Source organism: Phascolarctos cinereus, unplaced genomic scaffold, assembly GCF_003287225.1.
Source record: "Phascolarctos cinereus isolate Bilbo 61053 unplaced genomic scaffold, phaCin_HiC Scaffold_2;HRSCAF=192, whole genome shotgun sequence".
In the NCBI taxonomy this organism is placed as follows: domain Eukaryota; kingdom Metazoa; phylum Chordata; class Mammalia; order Diprotodontia; family Phascolarctidae; genus Phascolarctos; species Phascolarctos cinereus.
In genome coordinates, this window is record NW_027555625.1 from 157,594,133 (window position 1) to 157,617,668 (window position 23,536).

The following is a 23,536-nucleotide window of genomic DNA, read 5'->3' on the forward strand; positions in this document are numbered from 1 at the left end:
TCCCATCCACTGTTCCTAGTTCTTGCCTTCTTGAGCCAAGTCTATCCATTCATCAGTCTTTGGACAAGGATTTCACAATTGGAGTATGAACAATAAAATTTGTATTTATAGATACTCTAAAAACTGTGTTATAATTCTTAGCACCCTGTTTCCTCTTTCCCATCACTCTATACCACCCCTGAAAAAGCAGAAAGGGGTGAGGCTGAGGTCCATTTTGTATTTCTATTTGTTTCACAGGTTGTCATGGCCAAAAAATTCACCACAAGTTGCAGTTAAATTGAAGGATGGCTCATAGCTACTTATTGGAAAAGAAAAAGAAAGGAGTTGGTAAAATGGGTTTTCTCATATGCCCAAATATTATTTCATGGGCTATTTTGCAGTAATATATTATAGAACTAATTCCTAACTCTAAAGGCCTTTTTCTTAGTCCTTATCCTTCTTGACCTCTCTCAGCATTTGACACAGTTGACCACCCCATCCCTTCCTTCTAGATACTCTTTTCTCTCTGAGTTTTCCTGACCTTGGTCTGTTGTGGATCTCCTTCTAGCCATGTGACCATCCTTCTTACTCTCTTTTTCAGGATCATCATCTATATCTCTACCCAAACTGTGAGTATACCCCGGACTTTGTCCTGAGACCTCTCCTTTTTTCTCTCTCTACTCTTTCCTCCTTGGTGATCTCGTCAACTTTCATCTATTTAACTATCACCTACCTGCATATGACTCTCACATTTATACATCCAACCCTCATTTCTCTCCTCCCTGCCAATCTGGAATCTCCAGAAACCTATTGGATATCTCCAACTGGATGTCCCATAGGTATCTCCAATTCAACATGTCAAAAACAAAACTCGTCATTTTACCCCCTAAACTTAGTCCCAATTCCCTTGTTTCTGCTGATAGCACCACCATTCTAGTCATCCTGGCTTTCAACTATTGAATCCTCACTATTATTCATCCGATATATCCAATCAGGTCAAATTTTGTTGGTTTTACCTCTACCACATTTCTCAAATTTGTCCACTTCTCTCTATGCCTGCAGCCACCACCACACATCTGCCCTTCAGCACCTCTTACCTGGACTATTATGATAGCTTCTTAATTGGTGTCCCAGCATCCAGCCTCTCCTGTTTCCAATCCAACCTTCTAATAATAACAGTTACCAATGTAATATTCCTAAAGCACATTTCTGACTATGTACTCTGCTGCTTAAGTGGAGAGTTTCAAGGGCTCCCCGCTATCTCTCTTCTTTTGGACATTTAAAGCTCTTCATAATGTGGATAAAGCTTTTCTTTTCTGGTGGATTATATGTTATTCCTTATACGCTCTATTGATTAGCCAGAGTAGCCAAGTTGCTGCTCCCTATAAACAACATTCCATCTGTGGCCTTTGTGCTTCTGCATAGGCTACCTCCCACACCTGGAATGCTCTTCCTACTTACCCCTGCTGGTTAGAACTCTGCAAGTCTTTCCTGAATACCCCAGTTGGTACTGCCCCATCCACCCTGCAAAATCACTTTGTATTTATTTTGTATACATGCCAGATTTACCTATTCATGAGCAAATTGAATAACTTCAGTAAAACATAAGCTCCTTAGTAGCAGACTTCTCTTTCTGTCTTGTTTCCTCAGAACCTAGAACTATAACTAGTATATAGTAGGTACTTAATAAATGTTTGCTGATTAATTGATGGATTCTGAAAGCCATGACTAACCACATTGCCTTTCTGACCAGTAGATCAGGGGAATATAATGGATTCTAATAAGAGATTTGGAAAAAGTATTTTAAGATTGTCTTTAAGACAAGAGAGTTATGTGGACTAGATAATAACACAGTTAGGTCTGTTCAGCGCTGGATGGCCATTCAGATCTAAAACGTGCTGATGCTTTCATCATTGATGTGAAGCTCATGCATGCAATCTAGGAGAGAGCTTCAGGACTCTTTGCTCTACCCTCTTCAGTTCAACATTTTTATCAGTGACTTGGATGAAGACATATGTGTCATGCTTATCAAATATGTGGACACAAAAGGCGGGAGGAATAATGATTATCATGGACGATAGAAAAGAGATTGTCCTCTTTCAGCACTCCCCACTCTCTGCCCCCCCAAAACAAAACAAATAAAAACAAAACCTGCAGACCGGGAATAACAGTCAGAGATGACATCAATTTGACAGGGATGCACATAGAATCCTATCCAACAGAAAAAAATCAACTGCACAATTACAGGATGAGGGAGAGGTGACTAGAAAATAGTGTGTATGAGGAAATCCTGGGAATTTTAATGAAATGCAGGCTCAGTGTGAGTCAACAGTGTGATAAGAAAGACAAAAACTTTAATGCAGTCATAGATTGCACTGATGGAAGTACAAGCACCACAATAAAGGCAATGATAGTCCCACTATACTGCTCCCTTATCAGATCACATCTGGAATATTGTGTACAGTGCTGGTGTCACATTTTTAAAAGGACATTGATTACCTGGCGTATATCTAGATGGTGGTAGACAAACTTAAAACCATGTCACACAAGGATCAGTTGGAGGAACCAGGAATAGTTACCTAGGGCAACAGAAGATTTGTGCCAGCTGTCTTCAAATATCTAAAGGGTTTTTGTGGTAGGAAGGAGATTAAAATGGCTGTGCTAGGTCCCAGGGGTAAGAACTGGGAGCAAAAGATGGATTTGCAAGGAGATAATAAAAGAAAAATATGTGTAACAATTAGGGATGTCCAAACGGAAACAGACCACCTCAAAAGGAGGCAAAATCTCCACCAGTGGAAATCCTCAACAAATGCTCTAAGTTCATTTACTGGAGATGCTATAGAGGGGATTCTTGTTTCAGTTAAGGTTAGACTAAATAACCTTTAAGATTCCTTCTCTGTATTTCTCTTCTCTTCTTGCCAAGAGAAAGAACTGGGAAGGGAGTGAGTGAAAAATTACCAGATTACAGAATCTTTTTAAGAACCAGCTGACAAAAAATATTTTATTTTTCTTATTAAACTCCTATTACAAAGGATGTAATTCGCCACGTAGAATTTTCAGCCTGGGATAACAAATACTATTTCCTATGAAGACTGGCACAAGACATGCCACATGCCGTAGAATGAGTTCACTGTTCTATGAATGATACTGTAGCTTACCCAGATTCCCAGTCATTTGCCTTCCAAACCATCCTCTTGGGTCAGATGTTGAATAGGGTACCAGTTTGGCTGATGAAAACCAAATTCATACTGTGCAGTAGCCTGGCACCTCAAAACCCCCTTTGGCCATCCTCAAACATTTCTTTTCCCCAGCTGTTCTAAATTACATTCCTGGATGGAAGAGCATATACCTTCCCACAAAACTATGTGTCATGTGAGCTTCCTAGATATCCCCCTAGAGCTTGCTGGGTAATTTTCATCTAGGTAATAACTAGGAAGGACAATACTTCCAGTTCCAAGATTTTGCAATACTATGATTTTTCAAATTTAGAGAAGCAAGTTTTCATTCCCAAGTCTACTCCCAGATAACTCTCCCATGAATCCCTTTAGAATCAATTGAGCTTCCCATATAATTGAAGAGATATGTACATGACTGACAGTAAAATAACAATAAAATTCCTCCATAGTAGCTAAATTCCTCCAGTCAAGAAAGACAAAAGAAAAACTACAAAGAATCACTTATGAACTTCAGTCATTGAAGCAAATATACTATCTCCTTATAAGCCACAGAACCTAACAGACATTAAGAGATGGAACTGCAAATTCTAGACAAAGTTAGAAAGCCCAAAAAAACCCCAATTTATTCAATTGGTAAACTACTGACCAGGGAACAGATCAAAATTAAGTATATTGTATTTAAGCCTCATATTGGACTTTGTAGAGATACCCCCAAGAATATGGAAAGTAACTCTGTCAAAAGTATTACTTATTTTTGGCAACAAAGGATAGAAACCCAGATTCTAGTCTTTGGAACTCCATCAACTAACTGTATGACCCCTCCCAAAAAATTTACTTGGCTGTAAATCAGGATCATCTGCAAAATGGGGATGTTTCCTATCCTACCTTCCTCATGTGGGTGTTGTGAGGAAAAAATGAGATGTTTTATGTGCAAAAGTTTTGAAAAATAAAAATACTATACAAAGTGCAAGGTATAATGTACACTGATGTGTGTTTGTTTTAAACAAGTATTTTGGGTAAATATTTTATAAAAATTACATTTTCTTTTCATTATTTGTTCCTGTTATGAAGACTTTCATCAGAGAAATGAGAGAGATCACAGCACATTTAGAATGTTCTTCTGTTCCTCATTCTTTGTTGTTGTAGATAGGTAGCAAAATGTAATTACTATTTTCTTTAATATAATTCGGCAGTTGATTATGTGTTAAATCCATCTCAGCTCACACATGCACACACAAAAAGCCTGTGATATTAACTAACTTGAAGGTAAAAACTGTCTGAAAGGCATCAGGTTCATTTTTGTTGTTGATATATGCTTTGGGAGAAAAGGATAACAGGTTTTCACATATAATAAGAAAAGAACATGACAGTGGACCAGAAATTTTCCTGTTTTCTTTCCCTTATACTTTTGTTCCCTACAAAGTCCCACTCTGATCCTTCGTAATGACATGATAGTGATCCTGGATTCTTAAAGGTCACACCAGAGGGAACAGAGCAATGGCAGGATCTATCACCCTGAAAAGACTTTGGGAACTTTATCAATGACAAATGGCATCTTCTTTCCAGGGATCAACATAACTAAGGATAGAAAGGGTCACAACGATCTTCCATTCTACTTATTATTCAAAGTGCCTAATAAAATCTTTTAGAACCAGAAAAAAAAACAGAGAAATTCAAGATAGTTTATATTTTATAGAATGATGAACAAGTAATAAAATAGTTAACTACAGAAAGTGTGATACATCCTTTGGGATCTGCCCACAGAGGTTTGGCTCTGGGGGAGTGAGGGCAGGGGAAGAACCATAGACTTTTCTCTTGTTTTTTTGATTTTTATTAGCTAGCATTCTCCAGGCTCTTGTGGTCTTGAACATCACCTGGGCACAGACTGCTCACACTGTCCCTGACTCTGACCTTGAGGCAGGAGTAGTTTGTGGGAAAGATATCAAAGGAAGCCAGAGTAAGCAAGAAAAGTAGGAGATCACTGCAAGTAAGAGATATGAGTATAGAACCATAAAGAGAACACAGCAGAGATCTGGCCAGTATATATGTCTGTGATGAGTCCTGAGGAAGGGCAATGTGGACAGTCTAATCATGGACTGTGACCTAGGTAAAATCTGTCTGCAGTGCTGATCAAGCAAAGGCAGGAAAGAGAGATAGTAATATAATTTTCCTCTCCGCTTCCTTTTTTCCAGGGAAAAGTTGAAGCTCCTCATGAGTTATTTACCCATTTTGACTTCCTGCTCCTTTCTTAAATGTTCACTTTTATTTCTAGGCTTTTAATTTATGATAAGAAAAAAATGCTGGCCAATACAAATACAAGGTGTATGCTGTATGTTACTGTTACTCAGATGTAGAGATAAGGAACAGAGATGTAATGGATTTGCCTTTCCAAAACAAGCTGGACTACAGCATTTAGAGCAATAAAAGAAACAAGATGGATCCCTTCGTCAGAGAGAGGAGACAATTTGGCAAGAGTAAAACGGAGCTGAGCTGTTAGGGCAAAATGAGGCCTACAACTGACTTTGCATACATAGCAAATAATCCAAGACAGAGACACTTCTACTAAATATACAAGCCAACATAAGCCCCGAAAGCAATCCAGTGAGGCAGGTGGACATTTTTCACTTCCTGTGGGAGGTAGAGTGCATAGGGTTGAAAGGAATGTCACATTCTCAAAGGGGAAGAAGTTGCTAGGGAAACTCTGCCCACCTGAAGGGAGAGCGGGGCAGATATGCACACACAGGTCCCCCATCTCCACCCCCTGGTTCAGGAGTGATTGACAGTTTGGCCTGCCTTGCTTGCTAGCACCACCTGGTGGTTATTAAAGAATGCAGCAAACTCACAAATAATACTGCTTGAAAGGGAAAAAGTTAATTTGCCTTGGAGAATTTGAAATATAGGATATTTTAAAATTTTCTTTTAAATACTTTGAGGAAAGAAGATGTTATAAGCTAAAATATAAAAGTGGTATCAATAAGAAATAGAATGAGGTAAGTTAATAACAATTATTATTTGTAGTAGGTCTACATTATATAATAATGTAATATAATATAATATGATATAACATAATATGATATGATATAATATCATTAATATAATATAATATAATAATGTGTTATAACCACAAAAAATATAACTAAGAATTAATTGTTACAACCAGAAGTTGGAGGTGCACTGAAGTAACAATTCCTTGATTCCTTATTTTTTTGAAGTTACTAATTTTAGATTTTATTTTGTTAATTTCCTATGAGAATTCAAAAAAATGAAATATTTCAATAAAAATCATACCAATTTATGTCTGAATCATCTGATTATGAATCAATGAAATTTGACATTTATATAGGTACAGTTACACAAAATTCAAATGAGTATTTCTTAAGAGTCACTTAAGACTCTGACTGCCTCAGTTTCCTTATTTGTAAAATGGGAATAATAATAGCACCTACTTCCAGGGTTATTATGAGGATAAAATGAAATAATATTTCTTTTGAAAACCTTTAAGTATTATACAAATGATTTGTGTGTGTATACACACACACACACACACACACAGACATACATATATAGAGACATATAGACATGCATATATATGAGTACACACATACACACACGCATTCACATCACATTCAACCGTACTTTCACTTTGCTGAACACTTGGCATCTTCTCTGGCTCCAAAATGTCATCAGGATGTGGTTTGCAAAGTCCGTGGAAGGGTCCCAAGTTAAAGCACTGATGTAGCAGTTCCATGTTCACTTGTGAACACACACTCATGAACCCCACAGCAGTGCCTTTATCCTGAAACAGCCAAATCATATGATTACCTTTTTGAATCTCAAAGCCATGATGCTGCACATAGAAACATGAAAAATAAGAAAAAGGGACTTAAAATGGTAAATCTGTTCCAATCTAGAGAGTTCTCAAAGAAATCAGGTTAGATCTCAAAGTAAGACTCTTTATGTCATCAAGAGGCAAATTTAGGCTAGATATAAGTCCTAGCATGAGAGAGCAACCTAAAAGAATAATGGATTGTCTCAGGAAGTAGTCAGTTCCTCCTTACTTGAGGTCTTTTCTTAAAATAAATGAATGTATTATTAAACAATTAACATCGCATATTCAATTCAACAACTAAACTTTCTTAATAGCCCTTTACATTTAAATTATTTACAACTTATAAGTATCATAATTTTTTCAGTTTTTTTAATCCTTCTAAGATCTTATCAAGATTCTTGGTCCATTCATTCTCATTCATTTTTCCTCTTATATGATGGGATATGTTCCAGTCTTTGATTTTTTTTTCAAAATATATACATAACATGATAAAAATCTCACCAGATTTCTCTAATCCTCATACTTGTTGATCTTAACTATAATGTAGCAATCCATTCCATTTCAGTACCACAGTTTATTAGCCACTCCTCTGTTGTTGTACATTTAGGTAACTTCCAATTTTTTGCTATTGCATATGATGATGAACAGATAGTGCTTTTTGTTTGTTTGTTTTGATAACTTTTTCCAGGTATATTTCCAAAGGTATAATCAAAAACTATAACTATTGTATAATTCAGATTGCCATCCAAAAAGATTCTATCAATTTGCAGTTTTATTAGCAATAAATGAATGTACCTGTTTCTTCACATGAACAAAAACACTGAGTTTCAATTTTTTAAATTATTTCTGGCAATCTGACAAGCAAGTAATTATACAACAAAATTACTTTAATGTATATCTCTGAAAAATTAGTGAGGTAGAACATTTTTCCTAGGACTATGGAAAAAAATTAAATTAAATAAATAGAACAAAAATTTTCTCTTTTGAAAACTGTCTGCTTCCAGAAAAAATAATAACAAAATCCATCTTGAAAAACAAAGGCTGGAGGATCTCAAGAAGAATTTATTTTAATTTGTAAAATAGTACCAGATCTAGCACTAACAGAGTTATATCTCAAACTATATAATCAGTAACAATCAGAACTATTTGGTGCTGGTAAAAATAAAAAGAGAAAAGTTGATCAGTGGGATTGATTAGGTACACAAGATGTAGAGGTAAATGAACATAGCAGCATGGTGGTAAATCAAAACCTCAACTACCAAGGTAAGGATTCATTCATTAATTCATTAAATTAGCTGCTGGGAAAACTGGAAAGAAACCTGACAGAAATCAGGTTTAAACCAACATGTCACATACCACAATAAGCTCCATTTGTATACATGAACTAGATATAAAAAGTCACATCACAAACACATTAAAAGAATGAGGAAGGAAATACATTTTGCAACTATGGATAGGTGAAGAGTTCTTAATAAAACAAGGGATAACGAAGATAACAAGACAAAATGTACAATTTTGATTATATAAAATTAAAAGCTGGTACAAACAAAATCAATGCACTTAAAATCAGAATGGAAGCAATTAATTGGGAAAAAATTCTCACACCATTTCTCTGATGAAAGTCCAAGACATATAAAGAACTGAGTAAATATTTAACCATAAGAGATTTCCCTGATAAATGGCCAAATGATATAAACAGGTGGCTATCAAGGGAAAAAATCCAAACTATCAACAAACAAGAAAAAGATGCTCCAAATCATTAACATTAATACAAAATAAAACAACTCTGAGAAACTACCACAGACTCATCAGATTGTCAAAGACGGCAAAAAAAAAAAAAAAGAAAAGAAAAGGACAACTACTGGAGGACTTGTGAAATGACAGGATCACTGGTGCATTGTTGATGAAGTTGAAAATTAATAAGATGTTTTAGAAAACAATTTGGAATTTTATCCATAAAGTTTAGAAACTATGCATTCCCTTTGACCCAGTTACACCATTACTAAGCATATGTACCCAAAGACATTAAAGAAAAAGGAAAAGGACCCATATGTACAAAAATACTTTATGATATAAGAAATAATGAATGGAGTGGATTCACAGAAACCTGGGAAGATTTGTATTAACTGATGCAGAGTGGAATGAGCAGAACAGGAGAACAAATTATATAATACAACTCAGTAAAGAAAAACAACTCTGAAAGACTTAAGATCTCTGATCAGTGCTATAACCAACACAACTCAGAAAGACCAACGATGAAGCATGCTGACCACCTTCGTACAGAAAGATGTTAGACTAAAAGTTTAGAATTAGATATACATTTTTAGATATAGCCAATATGTGGATCTGTTTTGCTTGACTATGCTTGGGTTTTTATTGTTGTCATTTTTTTCAACAAGCCAGGGTTTTGTTTTGTTTTGTTTTATAACCTGGAGTACGAACTGAGAAAAAGGGGGTAGTTAATGATATTGATGGCAAAAGAAAGAAAAGGTCACTGATACATTGAAAACATCCACAGAAGAGAATAGAAGGAAGTTCAGTGGAAGACATAGACAAACAAGATAGTCACGAAGCTAACATGTTGAATTTAGTATATACTGGTATAGAGGCAGCTAAGTGGCACAGTAGATAAAAGACAGGATTTGGAGCCAGGAACACCTGAATTTGAATCCTGCCTCACACATCAACTATTGGGGTGACCAGGAGCACCGTCAGCCTGTTTCCTCATCTGTAAAATGGGAGTTCTAACAGCAGCTACCTCACAAGGCTGTGCTGAAGATCAAATGAGGTAACAGGTATAAATTGCTTTCGAACCTTAAAGCACTGCATGCATATTAGCTATAATAATTATTACTACTTGAAAAAACAATCTGTACAAAACAAAGATTCACACTTTCATATATAATCCTCTTTTTATATGGAAATATTCATGACTTTTGGTGTTCATTAAGCTCAGAATAGTCAAAAAAAACTTTAAAAACAAATTGTCTCTTTTTATCCCTTGATTATCCATCCCGGACTATAACTCAGCATTGTGACTTTTAATAGTGCCTTATACATTTCAGGTGTCAAGTGTTTGTCTGTCATATTGTCACTGTTTAGTTGTTTTCAGTCATGTCTGACTCTTTGTAACCCCTTTTGGGGTTTTCTTGGCAAAGATACTAGAGTGGTTTGCCATTTCCTTCTCTAGCTCATTTCACACAGATGAGGCAACCGAGGCAAACAGGGCTAAGTGACTTGCCCAAGGTTACACAGCTAGTCAGTGTCTGAGGCCAGATCTGAATTCAGGAAGAGGAGACCTCTTGATTCTAGGCCCGGCACTCTTGTGCCACCTAGCTGCCCCATTTGTTGCAAATATTTTCCTGGTCTATTATTATCTTCTTAATTATTTTTGTTGTACAAAGAAATTTTATCTCTATGTAGTTAGGTATACTTATTTCTATTAATTTATATGATATATAATTTCTAAATTTCTAATTTAACTAATATCTAATTTCTAATTAATCTACTAATTTATCTCTAATTTAAATTTATTCTATTTTTAATTAAAAATTTAGTATCCTCTCTACAATTGATATATTTTATTCCATTTTATTCCACATTTTTATAATTTGTTAACATTTAAGTCTTTCATGAAGTTTGAATTCACTGTGGTATATGATGAAATATGAATGTAAATATCTTTCCTGCAAGATTGCCAGCCAATTTTTCCAAATAGAATTGTTAAATAATTAATCCTTTCCCTAGTTTTAATTTTGTATACATATTCAAGGATCAGACATGCCCTTCTTGGTGAGTTTTACAGAGCATATGTGGATATTCCCTGTTTGGTTTAATTCAACATGTAGAATGAAAGCCTGTTTCTAGCTATGTGTGACTGGGGCGCTGTGATGTGTGATGACAAAAAGTATCTTAATTGGTTGCAGGGCTTGAAAAACCAATGGTTCAGGAAGTGCTGAGTCAGAATTGATTGTGCATACAAAATCAATGACCCACCCATCTCTCACTCTTTTCCTTCCTGCTGTCAAGTGAGACAAAAATGCTTTGAGCTACTGGGTGGAAGGAGAGGCAGCTGGCAGCATTCCCCCACCCACCCAACTGTCATGGTGCCACTATTTCTTTTGTGTTTATTCTTTCCAGATTTTAGGGGAATAAGTATTTTGAGATGGGAGTACTTAGACATTTCATGATAAGTTCAGAGGACACAGAGTGGAGGTGGTAGAACTGGATGCCAAAGAGGTAGAGGAGGATAACAAAAGAAGTGTCTGTAGACTAATATGGAAAGGATGATGGCAGCTTCAGGGATCATGACCCCTTGTGATGGAGAGAAGTACCTGTTATGGACTCAAAAAAAGCACTGATCAGGGGAGGCTAGGTGGTACAGTGGATAGAGCACTGACCCTGGAGTCAAGAGGACCTGAGTTCAACTTCAGTCTCAGATACATAACACTAGCTGTGTGACCCTAGACAAGTCACTTAACCCCATTGCCTAGCCAAAAAAAAAAAAAAGCACTGATCCCTGAGGTCTAACCCCTAGGGGGAACTTCAAGAGGAATCTATGAGGTGAGAAAAGAGCTTGCAGTGCTAGGAGTCAAGATGTAGCTCTTTGCCACAGCTACAAGGGAGCCTCACAACCATTGTACTGTGAGCCTATTCTACTTCCCACCCCAGCTACCACCACTACCACTCCCTCCAGAGAATTTGTATGCAAAGGAAAATGTGTTTCCAGTTTGGGACAGAATGTTTTAAACCAACTGTTCTTGCTAAATCTTCTCAGGATATCCTTCTCTAAAAGTTAATGGAGAGTGTGAATAGGTAGATTAAAAGTAAAGAAAGAGTAAAAATTTGTGATCAGAGGTAAGGTAAGGAAGAGACAAGAAAGAGAGAACAGAAACAGATTATGTCTTTTATAGATCAAAAGGAGGAAAAAACCCTATAAAAACTCTTTATAGACATAAAGATAGATCTAACTGGAGAAATACTAATTGCTCATGGGTAGGCCATGCTAATATAATAAAAATGATAATGCTACCTAAATTAATTTAATTTATTCAGTGCCATGCCAATCAAACAACCAAAAGATTACTTTGTAGAGACAGAAAAAATAATAATTAAATTCATATAGAGGCACAAAAGATCCAGAAGCTCAAGGAAAGTAATGGAAAAAAGAGAGGGGTAGGGGGTATTAGCAGTAACAGAACTCAAACTGTACTATAATGAAGTACTCATCAATACAAATTGGCACTGTTTAAAAAATACAGAGGTCAATCAATGGAACAGATTAGGTACACAAATTAATCTAGTCTTTGGTAAACCTCCAGACCTCAGTTAATTGTGTAGGGACTTTATGTTTAGAAATAAAGGGTAATATCCAGGGTTGTGATGGTGAAGGTTTAACAACTGGATCTCTTGGGGAAGGGGGGAAGAATGTATTCATAACACACTTTTAAGTTTAATTTGGATTGGATTCCATTACTTTTTAAGTCTAGACCATCAACAAAATAGGAAATCAAGTTCTGATTTGTAGCATTTGCTGATTTCTGAAGTGTAAGCGCTTATACCAAAAATTTAATAATTGGTTCTAATGGCCTAGTTTGAGTTGGCTCCACCACACCCCTGAATCATAAATTAAAAGAGCAAGGCAGAAATATTACCTTTCAGATCTATGGATGGGAGAAGAGTTCATTACCAAATGCTTTGGGCTAGGTCTAACTTAGGATGCCCCCCCCCCTTTAGTTTATGTTTAACATTGAAACAAAATGGACTTCTGGGTCATGTGTGCAACAAGATAGTAGACTAGACATTTTCTCTGATCCCTATCACCTCTCATATCTATCCAAAACAGAAATTATGGGCCAAAGACAAAGCAACTTGAGCCATTTCCATGGGTTAGAAAATCCTGGAAATTCTGGGTACAAATCCTACCCGGAACACAAAAGATGGTTAAAAAAACCAACAAACCAGGAACTGACCTTTACCAACCCTGAGCTCACTCAGTGCCCTTTTGCCACCTCCCACAATACTAGTAGCAAGACCACACTAAAAGACAAAGACAATAACAAAGGCTTATCGAAACCCTCTCCTGTATCATCTTTCCCCCTCCCTCTTTCCCGTGCTGCAGTGAATCCAGTTCCAGGCTGCAGAAATCTGCCCCTTGGGCCTAATAGCCAGTTTGGTCATAGCCCTTCAGGAGCAAAAGCCTGCCAGGGGCTGCAAGCTGGATGTACCAGTGCTGCAAAGCCCAGAGCTACCAGTTCTGGGGAAAGCAGGCTCTGAGTTGTTGGTACAAATTTCCATAATCACTTTATAATTAAATCCGTGAGGCACAAGACCACTTTCATCAGCTTTTCTCTTCAGTAAAACTTTTGATGTTTTTGCCTATTTACTTTTATATTATGATAGTTTGATAAAGAATCCACATAATATTCAGATTGGTACCGCATGAAACATATACATTTAAGGAGAATTATCTTTTTTATGATATATCACTTCGATTTATACATGAACATTGAATGTTACTTCAGTTATTTAGGGCTTCTTTTACTTTGGGCACGTATGTATTACATATATAAAAATACATGGATATATGTGTATAAAACATACATAATACTACATGTATAATGTGTGTATAATACATGCATATATACATATATTTAAAATACACATATAATATATACATGTGTGTATAGGTCTTTTATATTCCTAGGTAACTTATTCAAAAAAATTGTTAGTTTCTGTTGTTATAAAAAGAGTTACTTTTTGTTGTGTTTTCTTGATCTTTATTACTAATAAATAAGAATTCAGATGATTTCATTTACTGTCTCTATTAATTTTTTTGGTTGGAGCAGTTGGATTGTCTAAATATATTCTCATGTCATCTGCAAATAATGATAAGTTGATCTTTTCATTTCCAGTGTTAATTCTTCTAATACAGTTTGCCTGGTTTATTTTAATTGCTAGGATTTATAATGCTATGTCAAATGAAAGCAGAGTGAGCAGCTTTGCTATTTAACTTGTTTAGTTTTTAATGGAAATGCTTCTAATGTTTCTCCATTGAATATTATATTGGTTGGCTAAGATTTTTTTTTTATTGTGCAGAGAAAAAAATCACTCTATACCTGTTCTTTTTAGTGTTTTTTTTTCTAAAAACTGTGAATACATGTTGAATTTATCTGCTTTTCTCTGGAACTATTAATATAATAAATAAAAAGGACACAATTGATAGGAAGGGAAGATAAGCTGATCATGTGATGAGGGTGAGAGATGATACATAGACAACATCAGTCTTCTACTTATATCCTCCTGCTGTCAGGAGAATGCAAAAAAAGTCTCCAGCATGTTGGGCAGGCATGGATGAGCTGTGAACTGCACTGTTGGAGTTAACGTCCAAATCAATTTGATCAAATGATATGAAATTCCATCAATCCTCATATATCCATTTAAGTATTAATACATAATTTTAGTTTTTTTATTTTTAAGTTTTATTATATTGATAATTTTTCTGGTGTTCAACTATACAAATATGCCCAGTATAAACACAATATGGTCACAATGAATAATTTTCTTAAGGCACTATTGTCTTCTCTTTAGCTAATATTGTATTAAATACCTTTGTATCTATATTTATTTGAGAAATTGATTTATGATTTTTGTTTTTGACGATATCAAATCAATCAATACTTAAATATCCATTTAAGTATTAATATAATCTCCATCCTTTTTTGAACATGCATTTCTTTGATAATATTCCTTATTCTAGTTCTTTATAGTCCATCATTTGTCGTGTGCTGCAGCCTGCTCATGTTTATATTGTAGCCTATCATTGCCTTCTGAGTAATACTCATTTTTGATTCTTTGGAGACCATGGTGTTCCATGGCACACAACCAACAGTGGTAGAATAATGATATTAAAAAGATGGATGTTTATATTAGGAAGAATCTTGGGGTCATAAAAGGGAATTTTGTAATTTCCCAAAAGTTAAAAAAAAAAGGTCCTGGTTTTACTTATCAATTCAATTGTTCATTCTCTATTACATTTATTTCTGCTTTTACCTTTACACTCTTTTCTCACTCTCTCTCTCAAACTTTCCCTTGGATTATTAAAGAGTTCTTACTTAAAGGAAATAACAGGTTTAAAGTATATTATTTTTGTTAGTCACTTATCGTTCAATCAGTTTGCACTTCCTTTGCCAATGCTTCTAGGGATCTCTGTAGCTGTAGATTTTTGTTTTATTTTTGCCATACAATATGGCCATGGTTCCAGGGTATGTGATGTTGACGTCCAATTTTCTCTTTATTTTAATGACTTTTGCATATCTTTGTCCAACTCTGGTGGTTTTCCTTTGTTTTTCTTTATTTGATATAAATAACTCTAATTGGCATTTTGTTTACTCTAATTTGACAATTCTTTCTAGAAGAACTACTTCTTAAAAATTAATTTGTTAATATGGCAAGCACCATGTTAGCATGATACTAGGAATATAAATACCATAGCAAGTCAGCCCCTAGCTTCAAGGAACTAACATGAGACAACATATATTGGGATGTTTTGGTCTGGGATATCATAGGGAAGGTAATGGAAACAAAAGGATATTTACTTAACATGAACTTTCCAGAAGCAACGGTAGTGTTATTTTGATTACAATGGTAGTTGTAATTTGATTGTTAGTTTTCAGAGAAAGATGGGGAATGCAAGGGTGGGGGTGATACTCATTCAGGGAAAATGGTCTGGGTGAAGAAGTATATTTCTAGGTAGTCCAAGGCTGATTGGCTTAGCCTCTCCCAGGCATGCTCTCCAGTGGTCTAGTTTGGAGAGTAGAATAGCAGCAGCAAAAGGATGGAAATGTTCTCAAAAATTAAATAGCTCTTTTCTTTGTTTTCATAATTCTGGAGTTTTATGATAATGTGCCTAGGTGAGTCAAAGTTAGGATTTCTTTTTGCTGCTGTCCCTTGTATTCTTTTAACTTATAGAGAATTGCCTGATCTGGTCCAGAGTGGAGAATTATCTATAATTAAATCTTTAAATACTGTGTCTTGCTTTTTGACTTCTTCAGTATCTTCTGGGATCCTAATTACTACAACTATACTTATTGTTTTGTCTTTTAAATCTATTATTTTGCCTTTCATATCATTTAGTTGGTTCTTTTTTCAGTTCAGTGAATTTGTTTATTAATTTTGTTATTTATTGATCTTTATTTGATTTCACTGCTTCTGTTATTTGCTATTTCCATACATATTTTTAAATCTTGAATATCATTTTATGAATTCTAGGTTTCCCTGGTTGTCATTTCACCTCTTCCTATGTTGTTTTTTAAACTGCTTTAGAGCACTGCTTTAATTCTTTTAATATGTCTATAATCAAATTTAATTTTTTCAGTGATATGTTATCTATTCCATGCATTAATGATTCAAACTAAATCATCATCCACCATGTGAAACAGCAGGCTGCCTTTTTCCCTTTTATGACTTTAATGTGGTGGTGGTGAGCAGGAAAGGGAGATGTAGAGATGTTTGATAGCCTTCCTCTGAAGACTGCCTCCAGATACCTTTGTTCTCTTGATAAGTAGATCTTAGGTATCAGGAGGCTGAGATTTCATGCCTTTCTACAATCAGGTGGCTTAGCGCCTTTAGAGTTTTAATGCTGTATCTTTCAATTTCAAATCAAGTCAGTAAATATACTCTAATATGTAATATGAATGTATAGTATTATTTGTGTCCCAAAAAGTAGGATATGAAATGTTTTGAAGTATGGTTTAGACTACCATTCTGTGAATTCAAGTAATATATAACATTTCTGACGCTGTGGGAAACTGAAATTGTGGGTTTGCAACTCAGTCAGTTAATAAGCATTTCTTAAGGGCCTACTATGTGTCAGGCACTGAGCTAAGTCCTAGGGATACAAAGAAAGCCAAACTTTTGAGAATCCCTGCCCTTGAGGAGAGATAATCAGCAAACAACTGCATACAAACAGACTACATACAGGATAAATAGGGAATAATCAACAGAGGGAAGATACTAGGTATTAGGAAGGGCTTTCTGTAGAAGGCGAGGTTTTAGCTGGGACTTAATAGAAACTATTCTAGCCCAAACTTATATCCTTGGGGTGGCTCAAGAAGTTCTCCAAAACACCTTATATGGTTCAGGGTGTGGATTTGGAATCTCCTGTAGAAATATGTGCCTACTTCCCTTAGCACTTTGGCCACAGGACATCCCACTGGCTTGTGTAAAAGCACATGGCCATTTGACATCCAACCATGAGGCACTAAAATTTTGTAGTACAATGATTCTCAAACAATAATCTAAATACTTAAAAGATGTTTTCAGAGAGTGGATGAAGTATCACTAAGACTCATGGCCAGTACCATCACTTCTTCCTGTTCTTTCTGTCTCATCCTGTGCTTGTCACACTCTACCATCATCCACCATCATTCTGTTCATCTCAAACCTTAGTGAGATATGGAGTTCAAGTGAGAAGCTGATCATTTACTAATTTTGTGAAATATAATATCTGCACAAGAAATAATAGATTGGTTACATAGGAAGCCTTTGATTTTTTTTTGAGATGTGATATAGGGGAAATCACCTTAATGAGGGTTGTGGTAAGAAAAATATGAGAATTAACACTAGTACAATTAATGCAACAGTATGAATGCCCTTTTAACCCATCCATTTCAGTTGTCCTGGCATTTCACTAGAAATGGCAAAACCAGCCTTCAAACAAGGATTTAAAAAATATATTTTATCCCACTAATTTTTAGCAACACATAAAATCTTTGAGAACTATTCCCAAACTTGTTAGCATCATGCTTTAAGGATTTTAACTGTTATTATTAATAGAAAATAATAAATCCACGATAAATTATAACTAGAGGGCTATATTGAAAAAGTGCTGTGATTGTAATTCCCTGTTATTTCTCTACCCATGACAAGGTACATAAAGACTGGCCATGTAGCCAGGAATACCCAGGTTCAAATCTTCCCTCTCCTACATAAAGTTTGTATAACAATGGGCATGTCACTTAAACTGTCAGTGCCCTAGACAGCTCTCTGAAACTATAACCTACAGAAAAGCTACCAATCTACATTGAGAGAGTGAGTTTTCCCAATTAAAGTTGCCTATATAAATTAAATCACAGGTCCTGCTCCTATCCCTATCATCTCTACTAAAGTGGTTTTATGCATCATTCTTAGATAAAAGATATGAACAATAAAAGAAATAAAGGTATACTGTAAAGTGGCTTGACATCTATATTACTGAAAAAATCATTGTTATTTATTAAGTTGTTAAGCAAAAACTGGATGGCTGACTCCATTAGAAATTATTATTATTAGAAATGAATACATATAAAGCTTCTGGGTCCTTGTGCTTCAAAGGACTACATTTTATTTCCATATAATACTGTTCCATTAAAGGAGAACAAAAAAAATCAGTGATTACAGTCAGTAATTTTTACAGTTAAGCCAAACTGTCAAGTAACACAGTTTTCTACAATTGAACTATCATAAAAATGCTAAGACTTAGTCTAACACGGAATTAATATTAAATTTTTTAAAGCACAGAGAAATAAAATGTTAAAAACATTGGCATTAAAAAATGTTGCCTTCCATATTTTCTTGACAAAATAACAAATGTCAGAGAATACATTTGTTTTGCTCTAATGTTGAAATATGTTGAAGTTTTTTTTTCAAACATCCCTCTTTCTCTACATATGTATGTTTTCTTTACTGTTCTACCCCCAAAATGATACTTGCTATAAAAGGCTGGATTTACACAGCTGTTTTATAAAGCCATCGACACTTTAATAAAAATCCAAAATAAACATTTTAATTTTTTTCCAAATAACAAGTGATTGTTTGTCTTGTTTGCGCTCATGAACAAAAGCAGAGTCGCTGCAGTTGTCTGGCTTCTATGTAATTTTAGGCCCAAGGCTCAGCAGAGGCTGATTAACCAATCCATCTACCATATGTGCAGAAAGAGGTTGCCAGCTTCATTCTCGGCAGGGAAAATTGGCATCTATCTTGGTTCACATGGAGGTGTCTTTCCAATCTACAACAACACTGGTGGGGCTAAACTATGATGGCCTGAAATACCTTTTGCTGGCTTCCTATTGAGCTGCAAAGTGTATGATAAGAATGTATTATTTATAAGATCGCTGTTAGGAATGTGCTATTACACTAATGGTTTATTGTGTTTAGAATTTGATTTCAAATGGCATGGATCTCACATTCTAATGAAAATGAGAAAAATATGTTTTGCTATTAGGAATAAAGATGTAACATTTTTAATTCTACAACCTGTTATATAACCATCATAACTTCATATAGCATCAAAATAGGACATAATGATAACATATGACAAATGGTACTGGCTTTATACTTTACAATTACTTATAAAAATTATTTATTCCCATTGGATATCCTTTAAACATCTGTTCTGAACTAAGCACTATACTCAAATGTGAATTTACAGGAGTAACCAAAAGCACCAATATTTTCCTACATCTTGAGGAAGGTTATTATACTGTTTATAATTTTATGATTTTGGGATATTTAAGGGAAAATATCTTTATGATTGACTTTTCAAGGTCCACTTTAGCATTTTGTAAATTACATAAATGTCTTCAACTTTACTCTATTTTGGGGCCAGACTTTTTTCTTCATTAATCTAATTGGCAGACACGATGTGAACTCTGAAGATTTCTATTTGTGAGTGTGGCCTTTTACTGAAAGTGCAAGAACATAATTTGCACATATAGATATTATTATTTTTGGTTATATCCTAGAAATCTTTAATATCAATATATCTAAATGGATAACAGTATTTCAGGGAATCTGTCCTTCCTTTATCCATTCAGCTTGGGTCCAACTGGTCAGACACTTCCTGACTAGCTGAACAACCTCCAATGCATTGGGCATCCCCCATCTGGCAAGACCTTTCTATCCCCCAGATCAGTAGGGCACCCTCTGACCATTCAATCCCTCCCCCTAATCAATGCCAAAACAGATGCTCTGCCCATCTGTCCCCCTGAACCTTCCTCTGCTGCTAACTGCCCCTCCTTAAGATAACAGTTTTGGGTAAACACCAGATGACAATGGATGATGGAATAAAGTTGTGTCAAGCAAATTATAGCAAGCCAGTCACTCAAAACTTGTCCTAGGAAGCCATTGACAGGTGGGGAGCACTATACCAATTCAGAATCCTTTAAGCTAGGCAGGGATGTCCCGTGGTATGAAGATGGCATAAAGGGAATTTACACAGCAGGGTTCCCCAACTGCCATGGGGCAGGTTTTGAATGACAGGGACTTGGTACACTCTGCTAGCTTCAATTTTGCTCTGTCATCTATTGTCATCTGGTGTTTACCTAAAACTGTTAACTTAAGGAAATGCAGTTAGGATCAGGGGGAAGGTTCAGAAAGACAGATGGGCAGGTCATCTGTTATGGTATTACTCTTGAACCTGAAAAGAGCTGCAGACCCAGAAAGGCGAGCCTGATTTGGGACACAGATGCATTCCTAGTACTTTCTACCCTCCATTTCCCCCCAGAAATGATGCATTTCTACACACTAAATGATTCACAGAATTTAAGATGAACTAATCAGTATCTCTTTAAAGACTTTTGCCTTAGGACTGAGAGACCTGAAGGATTTCTTTTCCTTTGGCTTTTTAGGAAACTGCAACTGTCAGGCTGTATAAGTTATAAAATATAAGATGTGACAGTTAAAAATTTGGGTGGAGTGGCCCCTGTATTTCTCTTCACAAACCTAATTAACTAAATTAGCTAAATCTAACTCCTTCCTGCAACAGAACACAATGACTTCTACAACACAGCCTGATTTTAAATTAGTTGCCTAAAGTCTGAGCAAAAGAATCCTTAAAGGGATCAACAAGAGTCTTTTACTCTTCCTAAAACCATTTATCTTCTCACTGTGTAAAACTATGTTTTGGCCATTTCTGTATCAGGAAAGTATTTTCTCTATATCAGGAAAGTACTGTTTTGTCTAAATATTTCTTGGACTCTCCCTTAGTCCCTACTTCCTTACTATTAGTCTACAAAGAGCTAGAGATGATGAATTAGAATGTGATATTCATCAGCAGAAAATCATTGAGTTTTTGGTATGGAAAAGTTCCTTCAACATAGAAAATACAAATAATTTGAAAAAAGATTTTAATGCAATATTTCAGAGCATGGAGACAGTTCTCACATTTAGAAACTGATGCCCATGGCTTTGTACCATTCCACAATTACATGACATGACCTTAGTTTTATAATTAGTATGTAAATATCATAGTATTGAGAACATTTATAATTCCAAGATCAGGAAAACAGTTTAAAATAGACCTTACTTCTTTCAAAATTATGTAAACAAAATTAAAAAATCTAAATCATAAAACATCCTATAAGTAAAACTGCTAAATTTCTATCTCTAATGTTTATAAAGATAATTGATGTGCACTCTCTCTTTCATGAATGAGAGTCAAAGGTTCGCTTGTAACAAAATGAGAATTTCTGGTAGTCTCAGCATGAGTTGAGATGTTATTACTAAATATTGTCATATAGCACTGGGCAAAAAGGTGCTCAATAAATATTTGTTGGTGATGATATGCAAAGAATAAGTACCATAGTTATTCAAAATATTAATCTCTCCTAGTCAAAGCAATCACCAATCTAGATTTATTTTAAAGGGAATAAGACAAGAGAGCAAGCCTTTAAAAAACAATGTCCTTTATTATGTAAGGTAAGAGCAGAATTTTAGCTAACAATTTAAATTGCTCTCTTGTCTTATTCTCTGAGACCATCAGCATAAGGCTCTCATTAATGATACTGCCAGACATATTCTTTAATAAACACCCATAACAATGCAGAGTCAACAACAAACCTCTTGGAGAGGTGTTTAATTAATTTAAAATAATTTCTTCACTTTCCTCAAAGACTCTTAAAGCAGGAGTCCTATGTGATGATACCATTATGTTTTTTGCAACAGATGAACTCTCATTATAAATTCACCAGCAACCCTAGGGTTTTAAGATCTTTAACCAGTTTATGTTTTTACTTTAAAAGTTTCTCCCTGCCATAAGCTACTCATCCAGATCCCCAAAATAGCTGATTATGAATATATCCAACTTTAAAGAGGGTTGGAAAGAGGTAGCTTGTCAAATCACTATTTTTCAGTACATTTTGAAAACAACTCCCGATATTTTAATAGACAAATTCATGAACAAGATAGCATTCTACCCTGTTTAAAGTGCTGTGCTTCCTTTGGAGATCCTACCTATTTTCCAAACCTACTAGAGTTTTGCCTGGCACAGCTGAGGATTTATGATCTCTATCAGGAAGACCTATTCCAAAGACCTACAACCTCTCCCCCCATTTCCTGTACAACATCCACTATCATAATTTGGAACTTTCCTTCTCCCCACCTGAAGTGAGAAAATAAAGGAGCTATGTATACTGTGAATCTCAGTTAGCTTATGTGGTAGAAGCAAGATTCTGGAAGTATCTAGGTGGCAGAATGGATAGAGTGCTGGACCAGGAGTTGGGAAGACCTGAGTTCAAATCCTATCTCAGACACTGATCAGCTGTGTAACTCTGAGCAAATCACTTAACCTCTGTTCACCTCAGTTTTCTCAACTGTAAAATGAGGATGATGATTGCATTGACCTCCCAGAGTTATGAGTATCAAATGGGATAATATTCATGGCATATAGTAGGCACTTAATAAATGCTTGTCTCCTTCCTTCTTTCTTAACCCTTCCCCCATGCAAGTTAGGCTAATTTTCCCTAAAACACTATTGAGAATTTCCTTGAAATGTGGTTGGCTCAGGGAACTTAAAGGCTCAGATTGTTGATGTACATCATCTGAGTACAAAACTGCCATGAAGAGCTCCAGAACATACTGATGCATGGCTGGTGGATCATGATGGGTAATTCATGGAGCGTCACTCAACTGAACTACCTTAAGGTATCCTCAATGCCTATCTTTCCTGAATATACTTCTCTTGCTATGGCTAAGTAAATCTATATTTTGCTGTTTAATGACCTATGAATGTCTCCCTTTTTCCCCCTAATAGTGAACTAAACTATTTTGGGGGGATTGTCCTGAGTCAGGGCCAGTCCAGAATGGCTTCCCAAAAAATGGAACAGAAGACCATTAAGATAAGTGGGAGGGGGCAGAATGTAGAGTATAGAAACTGTACTGGCATCTTCAAAGTGGCAGCAGAGAGTGAGGCAGAATAAAGAAAACAGTTGTAAAGAAAAGCCAAAAAGCTGGGTAAGGTTGGGTAAGGTAAGGTGAGTTAAAAAAAAGAACAGTAAAATCATGGATTTTGTTTGAAGCAGAGTAAATCCCCAAACAAATTAATTACTAACCTCACATATAACACAGTAATTCTCTTCATCTTGGGCCTCTATCAGCTCAGCAAGGAAGTATTCGCCATAGATTTCTCTCAGAGAAGTGTCATGACGCATAAAAATTGGCATGAGATCATCATGGTCTTCCACCCTATAACACAGAAAATCATTTAAATTGAGCAACCTTAACAGTGATTCATTAC

The 23,536-nt window shown here is 35.5% G+C and overlaps 1 protein-coding gene across 1 annotated transcript in view; it reads right to left on the reverse strand.

Annotated features, from left to right (window-relative positions):
* Positions 1-23,536, reverse strand: part of CFAP61 (cilia and flagella associated protein 61) — a 355,672-nt gene that overhangs the window by 300,313 nt on the left and 31,823 nt on the right. Inside the window, exons 7-8 of the mRNA XM_020986789.2 lie at positions 23,352-23,484; positions 6,792-6,951 (exon numbers count right to left, since the gene is read on the reverse strand). Coding sequence (XP_020842448.1) covers positions 6,792-6,951; positions 23,352-23,484 — 293 coding nt within the window. The remainder of the gene's footprint in view (positions 1-6,791; positions 6,952-23,351; positions 23,485-23,536) is intronic.